Raw genomic sequence first — 21,554 nt, 5'->3', positions numbered from 1 at the left:
TGCGTTTTTTGTGTTGTAATTCTATCCATCTGGATTGAGCGGTTCAGTATTCAGAGTGCATTTGGTCCAGGCTGCTGGGAAAAGAAAAACAGACAGGCAATGGAGTGTGTGGCCAATAATACCACCAGACTGCTACTGGAGAAGGATATGGGAGAAAGTGTTAGCTGCACTTCAATAAGGATGTTCGTGCACTCTGACGATTAAGGAGCACCAGGTAGGCTTATTTGTATGTGTTTATGGTATATTACAGATATGCATGTGCATTATATTACTACATATGTCATGTGTGTACAGTATGCATGTGAATATTTTTAGGATGTGCAAGATGCATGCTATTGTAGAATAAGTATTGAGATGATTGACAATAATTGATGTAGCCTATTGTGAAAAAAATACTATTACGGGAAAATCCTGCATACAGTTAGTCAGTGTGAAATTTCATCTGTGAGACAAGATGAAAAGTTTAGCAGTCATCAAACTCATGAGGAATTCATTCTGGGCTCCAAATGTAATGGCAATCCACCCCTTTCACAAAATATAGAGGCATAGGATTAATTTCAGTGTCATGAATATTACTACCACTAGGCAGAGCCCTAAGCCTTTCTATAATTCAGAACAACATGAGGAGTTAGTGATAAACTCATGCTTGCTCATCTGAGTGATCATGCAGAGGAAGTGACACTATTGCCCTTAAACATCTTCCTCATTGTGTGTTTACTATTATTATTATTATTGTTATTAATGGAAAACATATAGATATCATTCCTAAGTAGATATTTGTTCCCCATTTGTTTTTGTTTCTAAATTCCTGCAACATTTAAAAGTATTTCCACAGCTTGTAGATTCAACAGGTTTTGTTTTACATCTTGATCAATTTAGTAGCCCTTGTGGTGTAACAGGGATCTGGGGGATGAGAGGCTGCAGAGGTGAGAACTGGGTCAGCAGATGGGTGCTGAGCGAGGGCAGTGCAGATGGACGATAGGTGACACTAAAAGGCGTCTCTTCCAAGGACATGCCAGAAAGTAAGAAGTGTTAGGTTAAGTTACCCAAATAAGGTTTGATTTGCTCTTTATTTTCAAGTTATCTTCCAAATAGTTCTACACTGAATCATAAATAATGCAACATAACAAGTCAACGAAAGGAAAGAAGAGATACATTTGATGATGTAAATGCTAGCATGAGGAGATTCAGATTAGCACTATATGTGTGCCTTTTTAATCTGATATCCACTATCTCATTTATTCATATACGTTGTCTATGAGTGTGTGAGAGACAGAGGGAGAGAGAGAGAGAATTTGAAAAAAGTGAAGAGAGAAAAAACGATTTTCCTACTACATTCCTCAATGACTCATTGTTATATTGAATCGGAAAACCTTTGCAATTTAAATACAAAATGAGGGAAATGATAGCTGTTCCTCAAACTCAAATAATGTCACAGGCAGCCAGTTTAAGGAGGGCGGAGGGTAGGATTCTTTGGATTGGTTCCATATTATGTCAGATGTTCAGAATTTGTTTTGAGTTTTTATTTATCTGAAGTTGAAGTCAGGCTCAGGGTTGCATCTTTTAAAAAAAATGTTATTTCTGTTATTCAGTTCTCTGGAAAGGAAACAATTATAAACAGCTAGATTTAGGCATGCAGATATAACTAAACATTAAAATGCATAGTTCACATCAGAACTGAGCTAATGGTCATGGAGGAAGCCCCTGAACATCAGGAAACAGCTAGGAAGGAAATCCTTCTTACAGGAACTGCTAAACAAAGATAGGAACACTTATTGAAAAAAATTCAGATGGAAAATAACGCAGGAGGATACATCAGAAACGTAGGTGGTTAAAGTGCTGTCTACCGTGGAACTGTATACATAGTTTTCTCACTGGCTGTAGGAAGTGATTTTTTTAATTTCATTAGCAGAAAGGTCGTGCCAGATGCAGGGTATAGACACGCCAGATGTGTTAGGTGAACCCTCATGTGTTCCACATGCATGTGGTTACATTGCTATTTATTGGACGCCCTTCAAAAGTAAGTTTAAAAAAAGCTGCCAGCAATCTATCTGCCGTATATTCTGTCTGAGACGTCTTAGCACAGTTCTGACCTCAAAATCTTCAAGTTGACTTTTCTGACAATTATTTTAATAGTTTGAGCAATAACCACACATGCTCAAACATTACATTCTGAACAGATCTGAGAAATAGATGCGTCGTCTATTTCAAATGGCAATTGCTGTGTTCTGTATAAATAATGGCTGCCTGCAGTAATCTTCACCTTACAGTATAGAGGAGCTTTTTTCCCCATGTGACCCCGAAAGCTTAGTCGAGTTGTGTTCAGGATCCGCTGCGGCTGTCTGATTGATTTTTTTTTTGTGCGACCTGTAAAGACATTGTTAGACAAGCCTACTGAATTTGGAATTATTCCAGGTCTATATGACATATGACACTCAGCTGAGGAAAACAGGGCCCTGAAGCTTAGCCTGAAAGAGGAGCTCGGCGAGGCCAGGCATGGATGCATGGTGCTCCTGTGAACATAAACTCCTATTTAACATACTGTACTCATATTTCAAAATAACATTGGTCCCAACAATAGTTCAGCGTGTATTCTTTTTCAGAAGAGGAGCATTTGAAACCAAACATACAGTGCATCCTGAATTACACCATGTTAACGTCTATATTATATATATATATATATATATATATATATATATATCATATTTCACTAGAGCTCTGTTCAGCTTTGATAGGGGAACACAACAATAACTACCATTCTGCTTGTAGTCTGTGACAATTAAATGACCAACTATGATCTAATTCCTTTGATGTTTTGGGTTTATTGACAGTTGACCCGCAGATCATTTGAGGTGAGGACTGTGTGAATACAGCACATGCAATTCTGGAGGAATGCAGTTAGGCAAAGTAAAGTTTCATCAAGGAAATCTGTTAGGAAATGTGACTGCAACAGTTGAAGTGAGGAAACATAGGGTAAAGCCCCTTGGGGCAAATTAGTGATTTATGATATCTATCAAATTGACTTGACAAGGGCAGACCTGGCAGGAGTGTTTATATTAAAAGAGGCAAGGCATCTTAATGGAGTTTTAGGTGACTCCAAGTGGAACAAGATCTTCAAACAGTTTAATAAACGCGGCAGTGTCAATTCTCCCTTAGTTGTGTGAATGTTCGAGAGGTAGCAGCATGAAGATTTTTTCCATCTTACTTTAGACAGCCTGGGATTTAGGGAAAGAGCGAGAGGCTTTCTCCATCTGGGTAACATTATTCAGATTCCTCAGCGTTGGATATTTGATGATGCTGGCAAAGGGAAGGGAGTGGGGCGTGGAAGCAGAGTGAGGGGAAATGGGGTGAGAGCAGGGGGAGGGAAACCAGAGGGGGGCGCTGTTCTCTCTCAGAGACAATGTGGCCCTGACAGCACTCCTCAAAAATGTCAAAAATGAAAGTGACGCACCTAGCGGTCCCTGCTAACAGCACTATCACTATAGAATTCATATTAGGTTGTATTTTGAATGGAGCTTGGACAACATTACACACATTTGGGATTATGGAGGACCAGACTATTATCAGAATAATAACAGCCTTTTGAATATCTGCAGGGTGATGTTATGATGATGGTGAAAGTTATTTCATCAGCGGTGAAAGACTGTCACTAGGAGACCGTCAGTGTTGCTGGTGAAACAATTCCATAACTCACATCCCATGTCTCTGTCTCAGCTTGTGGGAGAAAAGGGAGGGAGCCAACTAAACAGGGAGGGAATGAAAGAAAGAATGTAGTGAGATCTCCTCATGTGAGTTGTGTTTTTTCCCCCTTTTTATATAGCTGCACAGTGATTACATGTTTTTAGTTTGGGGCTCTTAGCACATTTTTCCAAACCCTCTCGGTCTGATTCACTGGCTCTCACCAGCAGCTTACTTTCCCTTTACTTTTTTTTTGTGTGTGACGTGTGAGTGGAGTTCCTGCCCTTGTTTCATGCAATGTAATTTAGAGGGAAGGAGAAGGACTTACGGAGAGGCAGGCATTTACTTGAGCTGTCAAAGGGAAGATGAAGTGAATGTATAAACAAGAGGAGCTGTTTGTGTTTTGGCCTAAGTGCTTCTGCTCTGTCCTCACAGGGGAGCCAAACGGAGAGGGGGGAAGACGTGCTGACCAAAGCTGAGAGGGAGTGAGAAAGTGACCGACGTGGGGGAGAAAAGAGAGGATAAGTTGAAGTCTGTTGCAAAGGTGGATGAGAAGATCGAGTTGAGGATTCTGCCTGACACAGGAGGAGGAGCGCCAGCCTGGGGGGGACCACCAGATCAGAGGTCTTCCAACAACAACAACAGGACAGGATGAGGTACCAAGGCAGGGTAAGATCCTGACTACCATGATGCTCCTTGTTGTGTTTTTTCATGTTAAGGGCTGCACACTGGATTTTTTTCTGGTGTGCTTAGACAGTGAAGCACAAGATCCGATCCACCAATTCACTTTGTCTCTCATGGAGGGAAAAGCAAAACAGAACAATGAGTCACTTAGAGATTTGTTTTCCTTTTCTTTTTTTTAGAGCATGAGTCATTGCGTATTTTGGTTTTTGTTTAAGATATAACCCAAGCAACCTAAAGAGGGTAAACTTGGTATTTTTCCACCGTTAGCATTACTGGCACATCAGTGGTAGAGAGCCAGCTGTGGTCCCAGAGCAGCTCGCCCTGGGACAGAGTGCAGGGGCAGGCCTTATAAGGAAGACAATCCGAATGTAGTCGGCCCAGCAGAGCTTAGTCATGGGGCCTGGAGCCAAGTCCCACTGAGGGTGAGCCTCCTCTCTGGATGTCACTGCTGCTGCAGCCACAAACCTGCATTTCACTGAAGCTCCACCACTCTGAGTCAAATCCCCTGTAAAGCTCCGTAAAGTTAGATCAGACCCCCACTGCTGTAACAACAGGGCCTCGGGTCAGTTCTCTGACAACAGAGCTGCAAGGATGACTTTATATTCTGCTTATATCTCCATCCTAGGCCTGTAGTAATGTAGGTGATGTGTCTCCAGTTCCATTATTTTAACTTCCTTTAAGATTTCCTCTGCTCCAGCGGTAGAGGTAAACATGTTTTGGACGAGGCTTCTCCACATTAAAAATGAATTGGTTCCACATGTGATGGTGAAAATCGCGAAAAAAATATATAACCCATGACTGCTGAGGGATAGATTATTGAAAACAATGTTTGCTGTGTTTTTTTAGTCCTAAAAGAAAACAGTGTTTGGGAGGTCTGATGTTAGTTCACATTTAATTAGAAAAATAAGAGCAAACCAAGATTATTACACAAATCTGGATGTTTCAGACATTGGAAGGCACGGCGTTGCACAGACAGTGCCAGCACAGAAGCTACTGTACATCTTACTGATAATAATAATCACAGATGATCATAAAAGCAATGAGATCTGAGGAGGTGGAATGAACGTTTCATGCCAAAGCCGTCTGTCACAGTTCAGAGGCATGCATTACTGTTCAGCATCAACCACTGTGAGGGTTGATGTGTCTGCTGAACACATGGAGGACTTTCTTTATAAGATCCATAATACTGTACCAGCCCACATTGAGCTTTGTGACATTATATGTGATAAGCAGCAATCACATGAATCAATAAAGGTTTCATTTAAGAAAGTTAGTATTCTTGTGGAAGCCAAGAGATAAAATAAACTTTTAATATTAATATATTTTAGTACCAACAAGAAAATCAAAAGGGGAGGAGGGGGTACAGAATACAACTTCACACATTTTTATGTTAGCTGACATTTAAATTTAAATGTAACAGTTGATCGATTGATGGAGAAAATGATCAAGTGTTTTGGTCTATAAAATGCAAGAAATTTGTGAAAAAAGTAAATCCAAGTTTCTCAAAGTCCAAGTTGATGTCTTTAAATGTGTAATTTTGTTAGTACAAAATCAAAATATATTCTGTTTAATATGACATTAAACATTACAAAAACAGAAAATCTTGAAGTTAAAGAGGCGGAACATTTTATTTTCTGCCATTTTGGCATGAAAAAAGAACTTTAACAATAAACAAATGTCAAAATAGTTGGTGATTATGTTGATCGAGTAATAGTTGTGATTGACCACAGCTTCATTTCATCCTCAGCACCTGAAGTTGAGTAAGGACACATTCAAATGTCTTCCTGGCTATGAATGCAGAAACACAGTACAGTATCCTCAGTGTTTGTTATAAAAGCACAGCCGGCGACACACAACACAGAAACATTTAGTGGCATCCACTGAGTGCTGCCCTAAACATGACCCTCACATTCCTTCGTTGTATCCTTTGGAAAATCTGACTGTGAGCTTTAATTACTATCTGTAGGAAGCCCACCTGCAGGAGTGGGAGAACAATACTCCAAGGTGAAGCAGAGAGGAGGGGCCGCAGTGGAAGAGTCCAGTGACTTTCCTTTGCTCTCGCACTTTGGCTGTGTTCCACTGTTGTCCTCTTGTTTTGAAAAGGGTTTTCCTGCATCCAGTTCTCAGAGATAATGACCTTTTACCGGCATTAAGCTGCCAAATGAGACCCTTGAGAGGCTCGTGCTTTCAAGAAAAACAGAAGTCCTGTGGAAGTCTAGCCCCTTTGTTCCACTTCTGCTTGTTTTTTTTCAAATGTGTAAAGGAAAACGGCAGGGCTTCTCTCATAAATGTACCTTTGATACTGGAGTAGAGTGCAGCTGGTTTGCTGGGGTGTAGTGCATTGATTACTCACTGGACTGTTTGTCTGGATTATTATCATCAGTGAGTATTAACTGCTGACAGTTTTATCTCTTTGCATGAATGTGGATGCGGTTAATATCTTACCTTAGGGCATATCTGAGAATTCCTCTCTGCTTAAAGGGTTATTATTTCCTGTCTGCGCTATAATGTTAGCCATCACATTGTGGTTGACATGTAAACATACTTTCCTTAAATCCCAACTGGTGATATAAAGCTGTGTGTACTGTACATACATGACTATCTCACTATTGTATCATAGAGGAGTCTACCCTGTCTGTTTATCATTTGGATTCCTTAAATGTCTTCATTGTTTAATCTTGGCATGGCTTAGTAGAGCTGTTCTTCTTTGGAGTGTAGTTTGGTGATGAGGCCGGTAAGTCTGGAGACATTTGCCCTGATATTTTGAAGGTGTCTCTCTTCATACACGGATTCTATCTTGTAATGTAATTATGTGGTAATTATTGTTATATTGAGCACTGCGCCAGATGTAAAACCTTTCTAAACTGGGTGAATGTATCATGCCTCAGAATAAATGGGATAAGGCCTGTTCTGCCCCCTGCTGGTCTACAGTAGTTATTGCATCTATTGGAAGAGTTCACATCTTTATACAGGCAGCATATGGTTAACAGTAAGAACAGTCATCTTTTCTCTGCAGTACTGCTAAACATTGTATTTAATACATCTCTTGATTATTTAGTACAATAAGCAAAACCAATTAAGAAACAAAAACAAATATGAGGTTATGAGTTTTACCAAACACTTATATTTTCTGTATGTAGCACTTTGGCCTTTTCGAAGCTAATGTACTTTGCTGTAATTAACTTGTAGCCTCATGATTGAATGTACTTATTGTAAGTTGCTATGAACAAAAGTGTCAGCTAAATGAAATGTAAGTGGAATTGTGTTGAGTAAGCCCTGCTTTAGAAGATACAAGCGTTTAACTAAAACCAGTGTTCTATAATGTTTACCTGCTACCAGAAAGATCTTTAGGAGGTGGGAATCATCTTTACAAGAGTGTAAGCTTTGTAAAAATAACATCAATGAAAAACCAAAAAAGCTACTTCTTTTAATTTTGCCAAAAGAATAATGATTCCTACAGGCCTAATAGTTGTCTTGTTGAAAATAATCAGTTATCAGTGAACATTCTCTGTTGCTCTTGGCAGATTCCCTATACAAGTGTTGAAAATACATGTTCTGGAAAGTGTGACTGAGGTGCTTCATATCTGTAATGTTCCTCTTGTCGCTCTTCCTACAGGAGGTGGATATTGAAGGCAGAGTGCGCCTGGTGATGGAGAGCGCTTTGACGGCCCGGGACAGGGTGGGGGTGCAGGACTTTGTCTTGCTGGAAAACTACAACAGTGAGGCGGCCTTCATTGAGAACCTACGGAGACGCTTTGGGGAAAACCTCATCTATGTAATGAAGCCAATTTTCCTTCACATGTTCCAAAACACTTCAGCTGGTATGGTGAAACATTTTAAAATGTGATCTAATGTTTTGCCGCAGACGTATATTGGCTCGGTTTTGGTGTCGGTGAACCCTTACAAAGAGCTGGAGATTTACTCCAAGCAGCAGATGGAGCGCTACAGAGGAGTCAGCTTCTACGAGATATCGCCGCACATGTGAGTCCCCTCATGGTCCTCACACATGAATGTTTAAGGCCTCTGCTGGAAACTGCCCAGCTAATATTCACACAGTATGCTGAGAAAAATATATTGCTAAATGTATTCTCAAACAAGATTTATTGAGGCATGCATGAGATATATGTTTCTTTAGTAATTAAACCTCCACATATAGCTCAATCATTTTAGGGACGCAACTTATAAATGATTTCCATATCAAATGATCTACTGTTTTCTTGTCAGTCCCTTGATATATTAATTGTTTCGACTCTAAAGACCTTAATATTATTAACAGAATAAATGTCCAAACATTCTGAATGTAATCTATCATGTTGTTACAATCCGTAAGAAAATGTTGTTTTACAAATATATTTAAAATAACAAGTATGTAAACTACTGACTTTACATTTTAATCTGTCATTACAGAGTTGTATTTAATCCATTTGACGGATGTATTCAACTTCAAATTCAGTTTAACATCAATTTTAGTTTATTTACAGTAGACGTTATCCTGAATCTGTCAGAAAAGAAAAGACACACTATTGCAAACAAGAGTAATCACCCACTCACCTCATAATGTTAATATGTCAGCAAGGTTAAGATTCTTGAAGATCTTCCTCTTCAGCGATCATATAATCACAACAGGATTGTTTGGCTTATCAACACACTGCGATTTGGGTGACCCAGCTGACGGTCTTAGAGAGATCATATTAAACAGAAAAACCTATTTATTTTCAGCGTTGATTTAAAATGATGAACAGAGCTTGCCTCCGAGATGGCAGTCAGAGATTATTCCAGAGAAATAGAGCTCAGTGGGCAAAGGCTCCACCACTAAACATTTCTTATCAAATCAAGAAATGGTTAAGTAACAGGCAAGTGTTTGTGTGACTGTATTCCACAAAGTTTCAGCGTATTGATCTGTTGTTGTTTTTCCCCCTCAGCTATGCTTTGTCAGACAACACTTACCGGGCCATGCGGACCGAGAGGAAGGACCAGTGTATTCTGATATCAGGTGAGAGTGGAGCGGGTAAAACAGAGGCGTCCAAGAAGATCCTCCTGTACTACGCCGTCACCTGCCCCACCAACGATCAGATGCCTGCCCTCGGTGAATGCCTGCTGCAGTCCAACCCCGTCCTGGAGGTATTTCTTCTCTTAACTCAACAAACATTACAGTTGAAAGCCCAGTGTATTTAGACTTATTGCTTTTTACAAACATATGATACTATCCGGACCTTTGCTTGTTCTTTATTTGTAAATATTGTTTGATTTTGTTCTATTGTTGCTCTTAATTTCCCTTCCTCCTTCTAATTTCCTGGCTTGTTTGCTTTGCTCAGGCATTTGGGAACGCCAAAACATTTAGGAACGACAACTCCAGCCGCTTCGGAAAATACATGGATGTCCAGTTTGACTTTAGGGTAAACACTCCCTCATTTCTCAAACTTTTATATAAATCATATGCGCTTAAATCATACTGATAACACCAGTTAGTTATACCATTAATAGAAGCTCAGACTTTTGAACCTGCTTTTAATAGTTGCTGTTTTTCTGTAACTTCCCCTATAGGGGGCACCAGTAGGCGGTCACATCCTGAACTACCTGCTGGAGAAGTCCCGTGTGATTCACCAGAACCACGGCGAGAGGAACTTCCACATCTTCTACCAGCTGCTGGACGGAGGGGAGGACGACCTGCTCACCACGCTGGGCCTGGAGAGAAACCCTCAGAGCTACCAATATCTGGTAAAGGTGTGTGTGGTGCAGGTTATTTGTTTGTTTCCAAACTGAGGTCAATGCAATTGTTCCATCAGTTGTGCTGTAATGTTTAATCATCTTGTTCAGGGAAACTGTCCAAGACTCAGCTCCGTCAGTGACAAGAATAATTGGAAAGTCGTGATGAAGGCGCTGTCCGTTATTGGCTTCACAGAGGAAGAGGTGCAGGTGAGAAGCAGTCAGCGCCTGGAATGATTTTGACCTGAATGCACGCTACAAAATAACTGTTTTGTTTTTAACTAATAATCTCTGGTTTAACACGCTCAGTGGAACACTTTAAATGACAACTTATAGGTTTTTTTCACATAAAGGCAGTTAGTTAGTTTTATAAATTCTTCATATAGTCATACATTAAAATGCAGTCAAATTATGTAGAACACATTGATGGATTGGATTTAATACATTCAATGTTCTTACAATTTGCATAATAATGGGAATATTATTTTCCACCATCAATATGTGTGCTGTTTAATATCCTTCATTCTTTCCCTTGGCCTCATCACATCACATTTCCCATCATCATAAACACATTCAAAACTGTTTAAACCACAGGACCCTGTGCAGTTTAAATGGCGAAAACCTTTTTTACAAATAATTTGTATACTCAACATTCTTTTTTAGTATGCAACATTTTGAATATTTGTATTGTTCAAGTAAACTTGCTTACTCAAGCATTTGTGTTGACTATTTAATATGAGAGTTGTTTGAAAAATACTTTTTTTTACCTAAAGCACACTTTCTCTGGTTCTGATGGATGTTATTAATATTCTCAGTGACCTTCCAGACATTGATTTGAGTTAAAGAACAGATCGTTCCTCTGTGAGGTTTTTGTTAACTGTCCTTCCTGTGTCTGACCTCAGAAATTGCTGAACATCATCGCAAGTGTTCTCCACCTGGGAAACACTCAGTTTGGGGAAGGCGAGGAGGGAGAAACTTACATCACCACCGAGACTAAGATAACAAGCCTCACAAAGGTCAGAACAGTCTCACTGGTATTATCAGATGTTCAAATATGCAAAAACATTCGCAGAAAGTCCGAACTGAGAGCAGATTTGTTGTTTTCCAGCTGCTGGGTGTCGATGGCTCGGCCCTCGGGGAGGCACTCACTCACAAGAAACTCACTGCCAAAGGAGAGGAGGTGACGTCATAGTGTCCTTGATCCTCATGTTTTCTCTTATTTAGTGTGTGTTGTGTTGTTTTATAAATGTGTCTTGTGCTTGCATCCGCGCTTTACAGATGATCACCCCACTCAGTTTTGAGCAGGCGGTGTCTGCCCGCGATGCCTTAGCCAAGGCCGTGTACGGTCGGACCTTCACCTGGTTGGTGGAGAAGATCAACCAGTCGCTGGCTCTGAAGGTGCAGTAACTCAAATTCCCCCATCATGTTGTGAGGCCTTGTACGGAAGCCCTTAGGGGACTTTTTAAATGATAATGTGGACTTGAAATTGAATATCTAATTCCACAATATAACATTTTTCACACATGTATGTGCTATTTGATTTAAAATAAAAATGCAATAATTCATTTTTCATAAGAACATGCACATACTCGAATGGGCTTTCTATGACCATATTCAAATAAAATGAAAAGCTGTTTGACATCTTATTTTAAAAGTTACACTCCGATTTGACAATATTTAAATGTTTCTTCAAATCTGACATTGGAGGTGCAATATATAACAAATTTACAGTTTTGCAAGCAATATTGAAGTCCAAATAAAGATGTTTATACCTATTTGAACATTATCATTTTCATGAAGTCAGTTATGGGCTACCAAACTGTTATTTTGTTTACCATTGCATGTTCTGTAATGTACATTATACAGGAGGAAATCTACCACAGCGGTAAGGGCTGCTCTGTCATAGGGCTTCTAGATATCTACGGCTTTGAGGTCCTACAGCACAATAGGTATGCGCTTTATTCATTTCCATTCTCTCTTACACCTTAATCTGCTTCACAGTCTCTTATTGTCCCGATTGCACAAAGCTTATACATAACTCTAGCATGCAAGTTTCCACATTCCCTTCCATTTCTCCCCTCAGCTTTGAGCAGTTCTGCATCAACTACTGCAACGAGAAGCTCCAGCAACTGTTCATTGAGCTCACCCTGAGATCTGAGCAGGAGGAGTACGAGACCGAGGGAATTGCAGTGAGTTGAGTGGTCAAGACAAATAAAATGTGATATATTTTGATATACATTACTATGCTTACACTACGCTGTTCTACCTTTTAATGTCAGTGGGAGACGGTGCAATACTTTGACAACAAGATCATTTGTGACCTGATCGAAGAGAAGCACAAAGGCATCATCTCCATTCTGGTACTGTATAACAACTTTATAGGTTTGTCTGTATACGATGTTGTCTCTGTCACTGTGGGTGAAGTTAAATGCTTTTTTTTCAGGATGAGGAGTGTCTGAGACCTGGAGAGACCTGCGATGTCTCCTTTCTCGAGAAGTTGGAAGACACACTGGGCGGCCATCCCCATTTCGTCACGTGAGCATCATCTTGTATCAAATATCATCAAGACATACAGTACAAATACTTTATTATCCACAGCTTCTTGTACCAGCAGTCCTGTGCATGTTAAAACTCCTACATGTGTGTCTTTCAGTCACAAGTTGGCAAATGGAAAGACTCGCAGGGTGATGAGCAGGGAGGAGTTCAGGCTGCTGCACTACGCCGGAGAGGTCAACTACAATGTCAATGGTGAGATGGGGTTTTCAATAACCAGATGATTATTTGTATTCATGCATTTATTCCAGTCTTATAAACCCGCTGATTCCTTATTGACAAATGTCTGTGTTTTTCTTTATCTGGTATAGGTTTCCTAGACAAGAACAATGATTTGCTGAACAGGAACCTGAAAGAGGTGAGAATAATGAAAGGTAGAGTCTCACCACAGCCTTCGAAATCCTCGGTCTCCTGAGTGAAGAGGAAGAGGAGGTGGTGGGGGGGGGGGAGTGCCATGTTGACATGTGGTTGTGTGGTTTGGTCTCTGTCCAGGTCATGTGTCAGTCAGACAACCAGATCCTGAGTCACTGTTTCCGCAAGGAGGAAGCGATAGACCAGAAACGCCCGGAGATGGTGAGAATCTCTCTTTCTCTCTCTATCTCTGTCAACATTGCCAATGAACCCTCTCTCTCCTTGAAAAAACCCAAACACATGCCCACGAATATACAGAGAATTTCCCATAGTTTAATGCTGTTGTTTTTTTGTTTTGTTTCTTAGGCCGCCACTCAGTTTAAAAACAGCCTGACGAAACTTATGGAGATCCTCATGTCTAAAGAGCCGTCCTATGTGCGCTGTATCAAACCAAATGATGCCAAGCAGCCAGGTAGATATTTACATCTTGTAATCATATTGTCTTTAAAGGCTTACCTGGTTAATTTCCACATAGTTATCACTACAACATAGTTTTACTCAAACCCAACAATCACTGCAGATTTCACAATAAAAGCCCCGCTGGGAGGGGAATAAACGATGGCATTTTAATTCGAAAGAGATGGAGGATGTGTTGTGATTAACACAGGAAATACAATCAGAAAACAAGAAGGTTTATCCCTAAAATTGAAAAATAACCCAAAAGACCAAAATAGGGAAAACAAGGCCGATCCTTCAAAACACATACAAAATATTTGAGGTATATCAATTATTGACTTAAGACATATAATATCTCCACAATGGCTAAACTGCTTTTTACCATTTAAAATGGATGTCAAACTACCATATTCCTTCCTTCTATTGATATTTGAACTGTGTAGTTAACCCTCAAGAATCTCTTAGGGATGATCCCAATAAAGTAATCATTTTGAGGACTTGCCATATGTAATCATTCGCATAGTATATAATAAGTACCATCAGATTTGCCAATCTTGTATGAGTCAGAGGTTAATGATATCTCCCCCTGCAGGAAGGTTTGATGAAGTTCTGGTCCGACACCAGGTGAAGTACCTGGGTCTGATGGAGAACCTGAGGGTCAGGAGAGCTGGCTTTGCCTATCGCCGTCGCTTTGAAGCCTTCCTGCAGAGGTGACTGACATCTCTCTAAACTCACTGCCTCGATGACTGTTCATTATGTATGTACTCTATGTTCAGCCTATTGTCATTATAATGGTTTGTTTAAATGACTTTAGGTATAAGCCCCTCTGTCCCGAGACGTGGCCCAACTGGCATGGCAGACTGTCTGACGGTGTCTCCACACTGGTCAACCACCTGGGATATAAAGCAGAGGAGTACAAACTGGGCAGGTAATGTGTTGCCAGGGGGAAGCTTAGTGGATACAACCCACACTTAATACATTCATGCAAACACTTTATATTGTAGTGTTCATCAAGAGAAATGGTACAGCTGTGTTGATAATAAATGTCTTTGGCTATGATCTGCAGGTCAAAAATCTTCATCCGCTTCCCAAAAACTCTCTTCAACACCGAGGATGCACTGGAAGCAAAAAGGCCAGATATTGGTGAGTAAGCAAGGACAGCGAGTTGAGAATTAAAAAGATTAAAAAATGACTTTAATAACATTAAACGGCAACATATCACCTCACTGTAATCATCATTTTGGATAAATAATGAATAAACAACTTGGCCTGATAATGCTTAACTAGGGATTCGAATTGTTCACGTCTCATACCGATACTCCATCCATGATGAGTATCTGCCAGTACCAATCCACAATCATCTTTTCCTCTTTCTTAAACAACTGAGCTGTTAACAATACATTTGTATCCGCTACACTTTGCCTGACCTAGCCATCCCAAATCCTGCTCAAAATGAAACACAGGAAGGAACACAACGTGACCTGTGCAATATTGCGGCTGCTTTTTTATTTCCATTCTTTTTACACAGAACTTCTGGCAACCTTTTTGATCTGTCAACATTATTCCAACACCCACGTTTTCATGTGACACATGCTTATCTGTGCTCCCCATGGCATATCACTTTGTTATTTTACAGTTTGTCACTGTTATAGTTAAGCCCAAGGGAACAATGCATTATACTTTTATCCAGTTATTTTGGCAAGTATCTGTCATATATATATATGTCCGACTCTCTTACATGTGTTTTATCCCAGCTTTGACCCTGCAGACGTCTTGGAGAGGCTACAGGGAGAGAGCCAAGTACCAACGCATCAGACGAGCAGGTCAGAGCGCCCCCTGCTGCTGACCCCTCTCCCTTACAGAACAGTGTCACTATGCTCATTTATAAAGAAATATAACTACTCACATCAGGTTTATTACGTATTTATTTCGCCTTCCAAACTTTAGTTTGATGGGGGTTTATTGACATTTTTACTTCTTTATATGTTTGTTTTGGGTTTCTTCAATTGTCATATTGGGCCTTTGAGCTTTGTTAAATGTATGTACACAAACGTAAAGATACCTTTTTTTTAAATGTATACATTCCAGTTCATGTATTTAGATTTATATGTTTTTTTTGTTGTCTGTAACTTGTTGTTGTTTGATGTTTTCTTTGACTGAGAAGACAAGTTGTCCCGGGGTTAATACATGCATGTATTTGTACTTATAGTGATAGTGATCCAGTCAGGGTGGCGGGGGATGAAAGCACGCAGGAGGGCTAAGAGGCGTCGCCAGGCTGCTGAGTTAATACGCAGGTGCCTCACTGATACTTTGTTAATGTTTGTTTCTCTAAATATTTTGTACACATTTTGCATGTACAGCTAACTTCTTTCTCTATCTGTCTTCATTTCAGGCTAATAAAGGGCTTCATCTACCGCCATGAGGAATTCTGCCCTGAGAACGAGTATTTCCATGATCACGTGCGCTACTCCTTCCTCAAGAACCTACGGAAAAACCTGCCCAAGAGCGTTTTGGACAAAAGCTGGCCGACACCTCCTCCCTCTCTCATTGAGGTACACCCACTATTACAGACTTATAAAAATAGTTAATAAGTAGTAATAATGCAAATTCTATATTGTAATTCCCTTGGCTCTCGACAGGCCTCTGACCACCTGCGGAGGCTTCACATGAGAAACATGGTCGCGAAGTATTGCCATAGAGTCCAGCCTGAATGGAAGAAGCAGGTAGGCTCACTGCAGAAGGCATGGCCTAACTTGTTTTGAACAAAAAGAACAAATCTGCTAATTTTCTTTTCTCTTGCTTGTTTTTTCTTTCGTTTCTCAAGATGATGCAGAAGGTTGTCGCCAGTGAGATCTTTAAGGATGAGAAAGACAGCTACCCTCAGGGTGTTGGAAGGCTGTTTTTGGACTCCAGGCTGGGTACGTGTCGATACACGCATCATTTAGCTCTGTACTTACTATCTACGGCAGCGTATTCAGTCCATTGTAGGTTTAAACAAAAGTAAAACATTACAGAGCCAGGGGAGAAGAGAAATATTGCAAGAAAAATCTCAGCCTTTTCTAAGATTAATCATTTATGACGAGGTTCCTTGACAAAAAACAAGAATCTTCTGAGTTGTTGTCTCATTCAAATATGACTTTAATGTCAGAGAATTATAGTAAACTTGTGAGTTTTGTCTTGTTTTTTGTTTTATTATTTCTGAGTTTACTTCTTCTCACGGTTGCTCTGTAACACCTTTTCAACCTATGTGGCTAAATGAACACCATACAGAAGATGTTAAGATAGGCTTTCTAAAAGATACTTTCCCATTGCTTTGTATAGAACGTGAGCAGATCAATCTGAAAGTTGTCCAGACCCTCGGCAGTGACAAAGTGCAGGTGGGATTAACCTTTATTTATCCTGTGCGATTATTATAAAAGTGCTGCATAACTTTTCCGCAGGCTCTTACAAATGCGACTTTCTTGTGCTTCTCAGTACGGCGTTACGGTTGTAAAGTACGACAGGAGGGGTTTCAAGCCCCGCCCTCGCCAGCTGCTCCTCACTAACACTTTCGCTGTGCTGGTGGACAGGACCAAGATCAAACAGAGGATCGACTACGCTGCTCTGAGAGGTAAAGAGGGGGGCAATTTGATACATTATATATGATAAGATATAGAGCGATGTCCTTTAATCCATGATCACTACTGAGCTCATTGTAATTGGGGTTTGAGATTGTATGAGCTACTTATCCATAGACGCTTTACAGGAAATGGATGTTTTAATGCACACAGTTTAGAGAAGCAGACAGGAGTACCAGCCCTAAAGCTGTAGTTTGGTTAGTCTAGTTTCACCACAGTCACACAATTACGCAAATGAATGAGGCGGCGGAAGACTAGCAGCTCCTGTGTTCTGCAATGTAAAACTATGGATTTTGTCAATGGATCAGGTGGCTTTGATTAGAGCAAAGCAGTTTCAGTTCCCCATTGGAAAGATCTGCCTGAAAACAAGATAAAGCAGTGAAACTATAAGAGTTTAATGATCTTATAAAATAACCCTTTCGCCTTTTACTGACTAAAGAATGTGGCTCAAACGTAATTCAGTGTGATTGTGTTCTTTGGTTCAATAAGTCTAAGCCAGGTTTTCTCTTATCAGGTATCTCTGTGAGCTCTCTCAGCGACGGGATGTTTGTGCTGCACATGCCCAACGAGGACAATAAGCAGAAGGTACAGTAGGACCCTCAGAAGTGACTGTTTTACCGGTGACAAACGACTCTAAATCCATGCTGTGTGTTCCTCAGGGCGATGTGGTGCTGCACTGCCACCATGTGATCGAGGTGGTGACTAAACTATCAATGATGGCCAGCAAAGTCAACTACGTCAACATCAGCCCGGGCAGGTGAGGCTTCCCTGCCTGCTGCTCTATGGTTATTTGTTGGAAACCCATTATAACTCATCTCTTCCTCCTGTGTTTTATTTGTCCCCCACGCAGCATAAGGTTTGTCGTGGCTCGAGGCAAAGAGGGATTCATTGATTTCGTCAGGGGGTCGGAACTGAAGGTGGCCAAAGGCAAGCGAGGACATCTGCTGGTGGTGAGTCAGCGACTGATCTGGAGTCATGTGTTTTGGAAAGGGGATTTTGGGGAGGTAACTGTTCAATCTGATTTCCCTCCACAGACCGCCCCTCAGATCAACTCTGCATGAAGAAACCTAAAACAGCGTCCAGTCAAACGGTAATCCTTTTAGCTCACGGGAGGATTGCCGCTTTAGAAGTTGTCCTTGTTCGTTTGTATCTTGACAAAATGCAGCACAAGCACATGCTCAAACAGAAGGAAGTTCCCTTATTAATTAATACGCATCAACTTTATTACGAATGTCTTCAATGTTGCAAAAATGACTGATCTTTTTTTATAATAAGAAAACCATAACATGAAGTCTTCACTGTTTTTCAAATGCTCTTTATTGTCAGTCATACATAAATACATTTCCATTCTATCAATATAAAATATAATAATGTTTTAACACTGTATCTCTATTGTAAGAGAAATAAAAATACTTTGAAATAAATAACATGTTAATAAATATGTCAATAAATAATTAAATATATTTTTGGAAAGTCCAGTATAGTGAGGGGAAAAACAGGATGTTGGGAAGTGTTGTCTGTGTTGGGAGCTTATTGCTAACTGTAAGTTAGAGAGGATACAGAAACTGTGGGAAATACCCAAGAAAACCCTTAGACATACAGTAAAACATCATGTAAAAAATGTGACTAGCAAAAATAAGATCTCCTAAAGTACTAACTTGGGTATTATTCCCAATAAGTGCTCATTGCCTTCTCTTAGTTTTGCTGTTTTTTTGTCGTCACGGTTCTGTTTCAGCGCTGAGTCATCAGTGTGTTTTCGAAGCCAGAAACAGGAAGTCTCTTGCCAGCCTGGTGAGGTAAAGGTCTAGATCCCGCAGAATGATGTAACCCTCCACACTGCTGTCCCAAACCGTTTGGGATCTGTTTTGAGGGTTTAATGGTGTAGGAAAGGTTGGCTTTGTCCAAGAACTCCTCATGTAACTCATCTGAAGAAGAAAAAGTATTATTTATCAAAACCATGGCATCATTCCTCCAAAATACTTAATGTGGGGGTTAACAATGTGAGTGTGTTTCAGTAAAGAGCTTGTGGATACCTGGCTGCTGACTTGGCTCATCAGGTCCCTCAGGTCATGCTGAACGTGCCTGATGTTCTGAGGTAGGGTGGTGCCGACCGCCCGAGACACCATCTGCTCTTTCTCGTCCCCCTCCAGCTGTTTTCTCTTCCGGTCCAGCCTATTCCAATAGGCCTGCATGTCCACAAATGCACTGTGCAGTCGTTCCCAGTCCTGAACAAGAGAAGGTCACATTATTACATAATAATAATAATAATAATAATAATAATAATAATGCCGCGCTTAAAGTTGTTAAAGGGGAATTCCAGTCAAAGTTTTACAAGTTTTATATTCTGCAAGAGCAGACTTGACAATGTATCATGATTGCGGGGGAGAAATGATCAAAACAATGAAACTTGAGAATGTGTTTAGCAGAAATACATCACAGTGATTTTCTATTTGTTTTGAATAAATACTAACCGTGAGCTTTAGCCAGCTGTAGAAATCTGTAGAAAGCAATGGCAGGTCATTTAATTGCCGGCTTCTGTCCTCGAAGTGCTTATTCCCCAACTGCTGCTCCTTCTATTGAAGTAAAAACATTGAAACATTATGTTTAGTAAGAGAACGCTAGTACCGTCTATATAACTATAGAGCAGGGAGTGGTGTGCAGTACTCACGTATTTCTTCTGCAGCTGCTGGACACGGGTTCGGGTTGACCTTGTGAGGCTAAAGGAGTCTTTGTATTTACTCTTCTGGAGGACTGGAGATGGAGAAAAGGACTTCACACAGCTGAGGACACAGCAAAGGAGGAAGAGAGCTCGCCAGCAAAGAGTCATCTGAAACAGAGATAATGGTTATAGATCATCTGATGTTCACACTTCATTATCTCAAATAGCTAACATTTAACAACACAAAAAAAAGGGGGACCCACAGTATCACTTCCAACATCAAATGACAGCGTTCCGGTTAAGCACACTGGTTCTGTTTATGGGAACCTAACTGGCCATTTGCATACCAAGCATTGGAAGGAAGTCCACTAATATGTCTAAAAACAAAACCCATATCCACAACCTCTACCACGAGGCATCCTCATGCTTTCTTTCTTGTGTTATTCAGTGACACGTTGACAGCTGCACGTTCATGGAAACAAAAATGTCCTGATTCCTTAAAAATAGTTTCAGTTTGGAAGTATTCGCTCAGCATTGTCACAGACTTTCTTCCTGGTGAGTCAAGCTCTTTCTCAGTCACTGAATGTATGGCAGTGTTCCCTCATGATCTTACTGACAATAAAAGCTAACACAATTCTACACAAATAAACAGCAGAAGTGTCATTAGATGTTATCATGCATATACAGAATCACTGCAGCTGTCTGACAGGCCTAATAACATACATTTTGAAGTGTGTTCAAGAAAGAAAAACAGATTGTTACCTACAAATGTTTCCCTATGTTTACATAAACACCACTGTGCACCTTTTTAAGAAAATAGCCTGCTGTCGTTTGTTTTAAATGCTCACATGATACACTAACCAAAAAGATATACCTTGTGTGTATATATATATATACTTATATAGACAAATACTAAAACAATTAATCTTTTCATTTCTAAAATATCTATATTTACAAGATGGTCTTACCTTGGAGGAGCAGTGAACAGTAGTAAGATAGCTTCATGTTATAGTAAGGCGTGTGTACTGTTTATATATCTTTCATGTCTTAGTTTCAGTTTCTCGCATTGCTGGGCTTTTTTATTGTTTTCCTTCCTCTCTCTCTCTCTCTCTCTCTCTCTCTCTCTCTCTCTCTGTTTCAGCATCCTGCGGCCTGTGATTCATTCAGAAATGTGAGTTGGGGAAGCAAGTTATACAGAAATGATTCTACTTAGGGAAAAAGTGTTTTCTTGAGCGAGGAATAAATGTTTAGGGAGTTATAGTCTGCAATTTGAATTTTTATAATAAACACTTTCACATTTTGTGCTTTTAGTACATAGTGAGGTTGTTTATTCCAGCATATATAAAGTTAAATGTCACACTGACAATCAGATAAGGATGGAACATAAATCTTAATTTGATCTAATTGGCACTTTTGTATTCCCCTGCATGCTTATATTCTGTTTTTCTTCTCTTTAAGGGACACATTTTCTTCACAATTACAGCAATGAGTATTACTGCACACTCAAACAATGACAACACACACAGATACATTGTCTTCTTCCTGTGGAGTGTCATCACATGGTCATGACGATGAAAGTGGGATGTCTGAAATCTGAAACTTTTTTTCAACAGGGAAACGTTTTGACTGTGCATCTTAAGGGAATATTTGAGGAGTCTCATGATGGACATTAGTAATGACTGCCACAGTTTCACTGAATCTCACTAAACAAAAAAAAGTTTTAAAGTTTCCTCTTATCACAACTGTTATCATCCCTGACTGTCATTATTGGAAGTAGGTGTTTTTTCAGAGTTCTTGACATGAAGGCAATTCTTATCCCCCTGTTTTTTACGTATGCACCTATTTATTTC

General features: G+C 40.1%; 2 protein-coding genes across 6 annotated transcripts; one reads left to right on the top strand and one right to left on the bottom strand.

The window, feature by feature from the left end:
- Positions 1–105: 105 nt before the first annotated feature.
- myo1ca (myosin Ic, paralog a) lies at positions 106–18,464 on the top strand. 5 transcript variants are annotated; one of them, XM_034113185.1, is made up of 33 exons: positions 106–214; positions 4,114–4,347; positions 7,979–8,137; positions 8,228–8,343; positions 9,285–9,483; positions 9,678–9,758; positions 9,907–10,086; positions 10,180–10,278; positions 10,971–11,084; positions 11,177–11,248; positions 11,347–11,466; positions 11,935–12,017; positions 12,152–12,257; positions 12,348–12,428; positions 12,512–12,603; positions 12,722–12,816; positions 12,933–12,979; positions 13,114–13,194; positions 13,339–13,444; positions 14,021–14,138; positions 14,243–14,356; positions 14,495–14,571; positions 15,183–15,251; positions 15,638–15,722; positions 15,821–15,980; positions 16,068–16,151; positions 16,253–16,346; positions 16,750–16,805; positions 16,903–17,038; positions 17,560–17,630; positions 17,705–17,802; positions 17,896–17,995; positions 18,080–18,464. In XM_034113185.1, the coding sequence occupies exons 2-33, from the start codon at positions 4,330–4,332 to the stop codon at positions 18,104–18,106; spliced, it is 3,138 nt and encodes a 1,045-aa protein (XP_033969076.1). In that variant the 5' UTR covers positions 106–214; positions 4,114–4,329; the 3' UTR covers positions 18,107–18,464. The 5 variants fall into 5 exon arrangements, with proteins under 5 accessions (XP_033969076.1, XP_033969057.1, XP_033969065.1 ...); XM_034113166.1 differs by lacking the exon at positions 106–214 and adding an exon at positions 3,690–3,788; XM_034113174.1 differs by lacking the exon at positions 106–214 and adding an exon at positions 3,838–3,944.
- A 76-nt stretch (positions 18,465–18,540) lies between these two features.
- Positions 18,541–20,735, bottom strand: LOC117468863. The gene is made up of 5 exons (XM_034113212.1): positions 20,673–20,735; positions 19,714–19,872; positions 19,517–19,618; positions 19,079–19,270; positions 18,541–18,970 (listed from the first exon to the last, which is right to left on the bottom strand). Exons 2-5 carry the CDS (start codon positions 19,870–19,872, stop codon positions 18,791–18,793), a joined length of 633 nt encoding a protein of 210 aa, XP_033969103.1. The 5' UTR covers positions 20,673–20,735; the 3' UTR covers positions 18,541–18,790.
- Positions 20,736–21,554: the final 819 nt, after the last annotated feature.

This window comes from Trematomus bernacchii, unplaced genomic scaffold (genome assembly GCF_902827165.1).
Source record: "Trematomus bernacchii unplaced genomic scaffold, fTreBer1.1, whole genome shotgun sequence".
Classification (NCBI taxonomy): Eukaryota; Metazoa; Chordata; class Actinopteri; order Perciformes; family Nototheniidae; genus Trematomus; species Trematomus bernacchii.
The sequence above is the reverse complement of the archived record's forward strand: the minus strand, read 5'-3'. Positions and strand labels throughout refer to the sequence as shown.

What these genes read in the sequence shown, in the direction of transcription:
- LOC117468863 (XM_034113212.1), bottom strand. Translation starts at nt 19,872, where the DNA reads ATGACTCTTTGCTGGCGAGCTCTCTTCCTCCTTTGCTGTGTCCTCAGC. An exon ending in AGCAGCTGCAGAAGAAATAC is followed by an intron (nt 19,619 to 19,713) that starts GTGAGTACTGCA and finishes TTACTTCAATAG; the next exon opens with AAGGAGCAGCAGTTGGGGAA. An exon ending in ACAGCTGGCTAAAGCTCACG is followed by an intron (nt 19,271 to 19,516) that starts GTTAGTATTTAT and finishes TCTCTTGTTCAG; the next exon opens with GACTGGGAACGACTGCACAG.
- myo1ca (XM_034113185.1), top strand. An exon ending in ACGAGACCGAGGGAATTGCA is followed by an intron (nt 12,258 to 12,347) that starts GTGAGTTGAGTG and finishes TTTTAATGTCAG; the next exon opens with TGGGAGACGGTGCAATACTT. An exon ending in CGACTACGCTGCTCTGAGAG is followed by an intron (nt 17,039 to 17,559) that starts GTAAAGAGGGGG and finishes TTCTCTTATCAG; the next exon opens with GTATCTCTGTGAGCTCTCTC.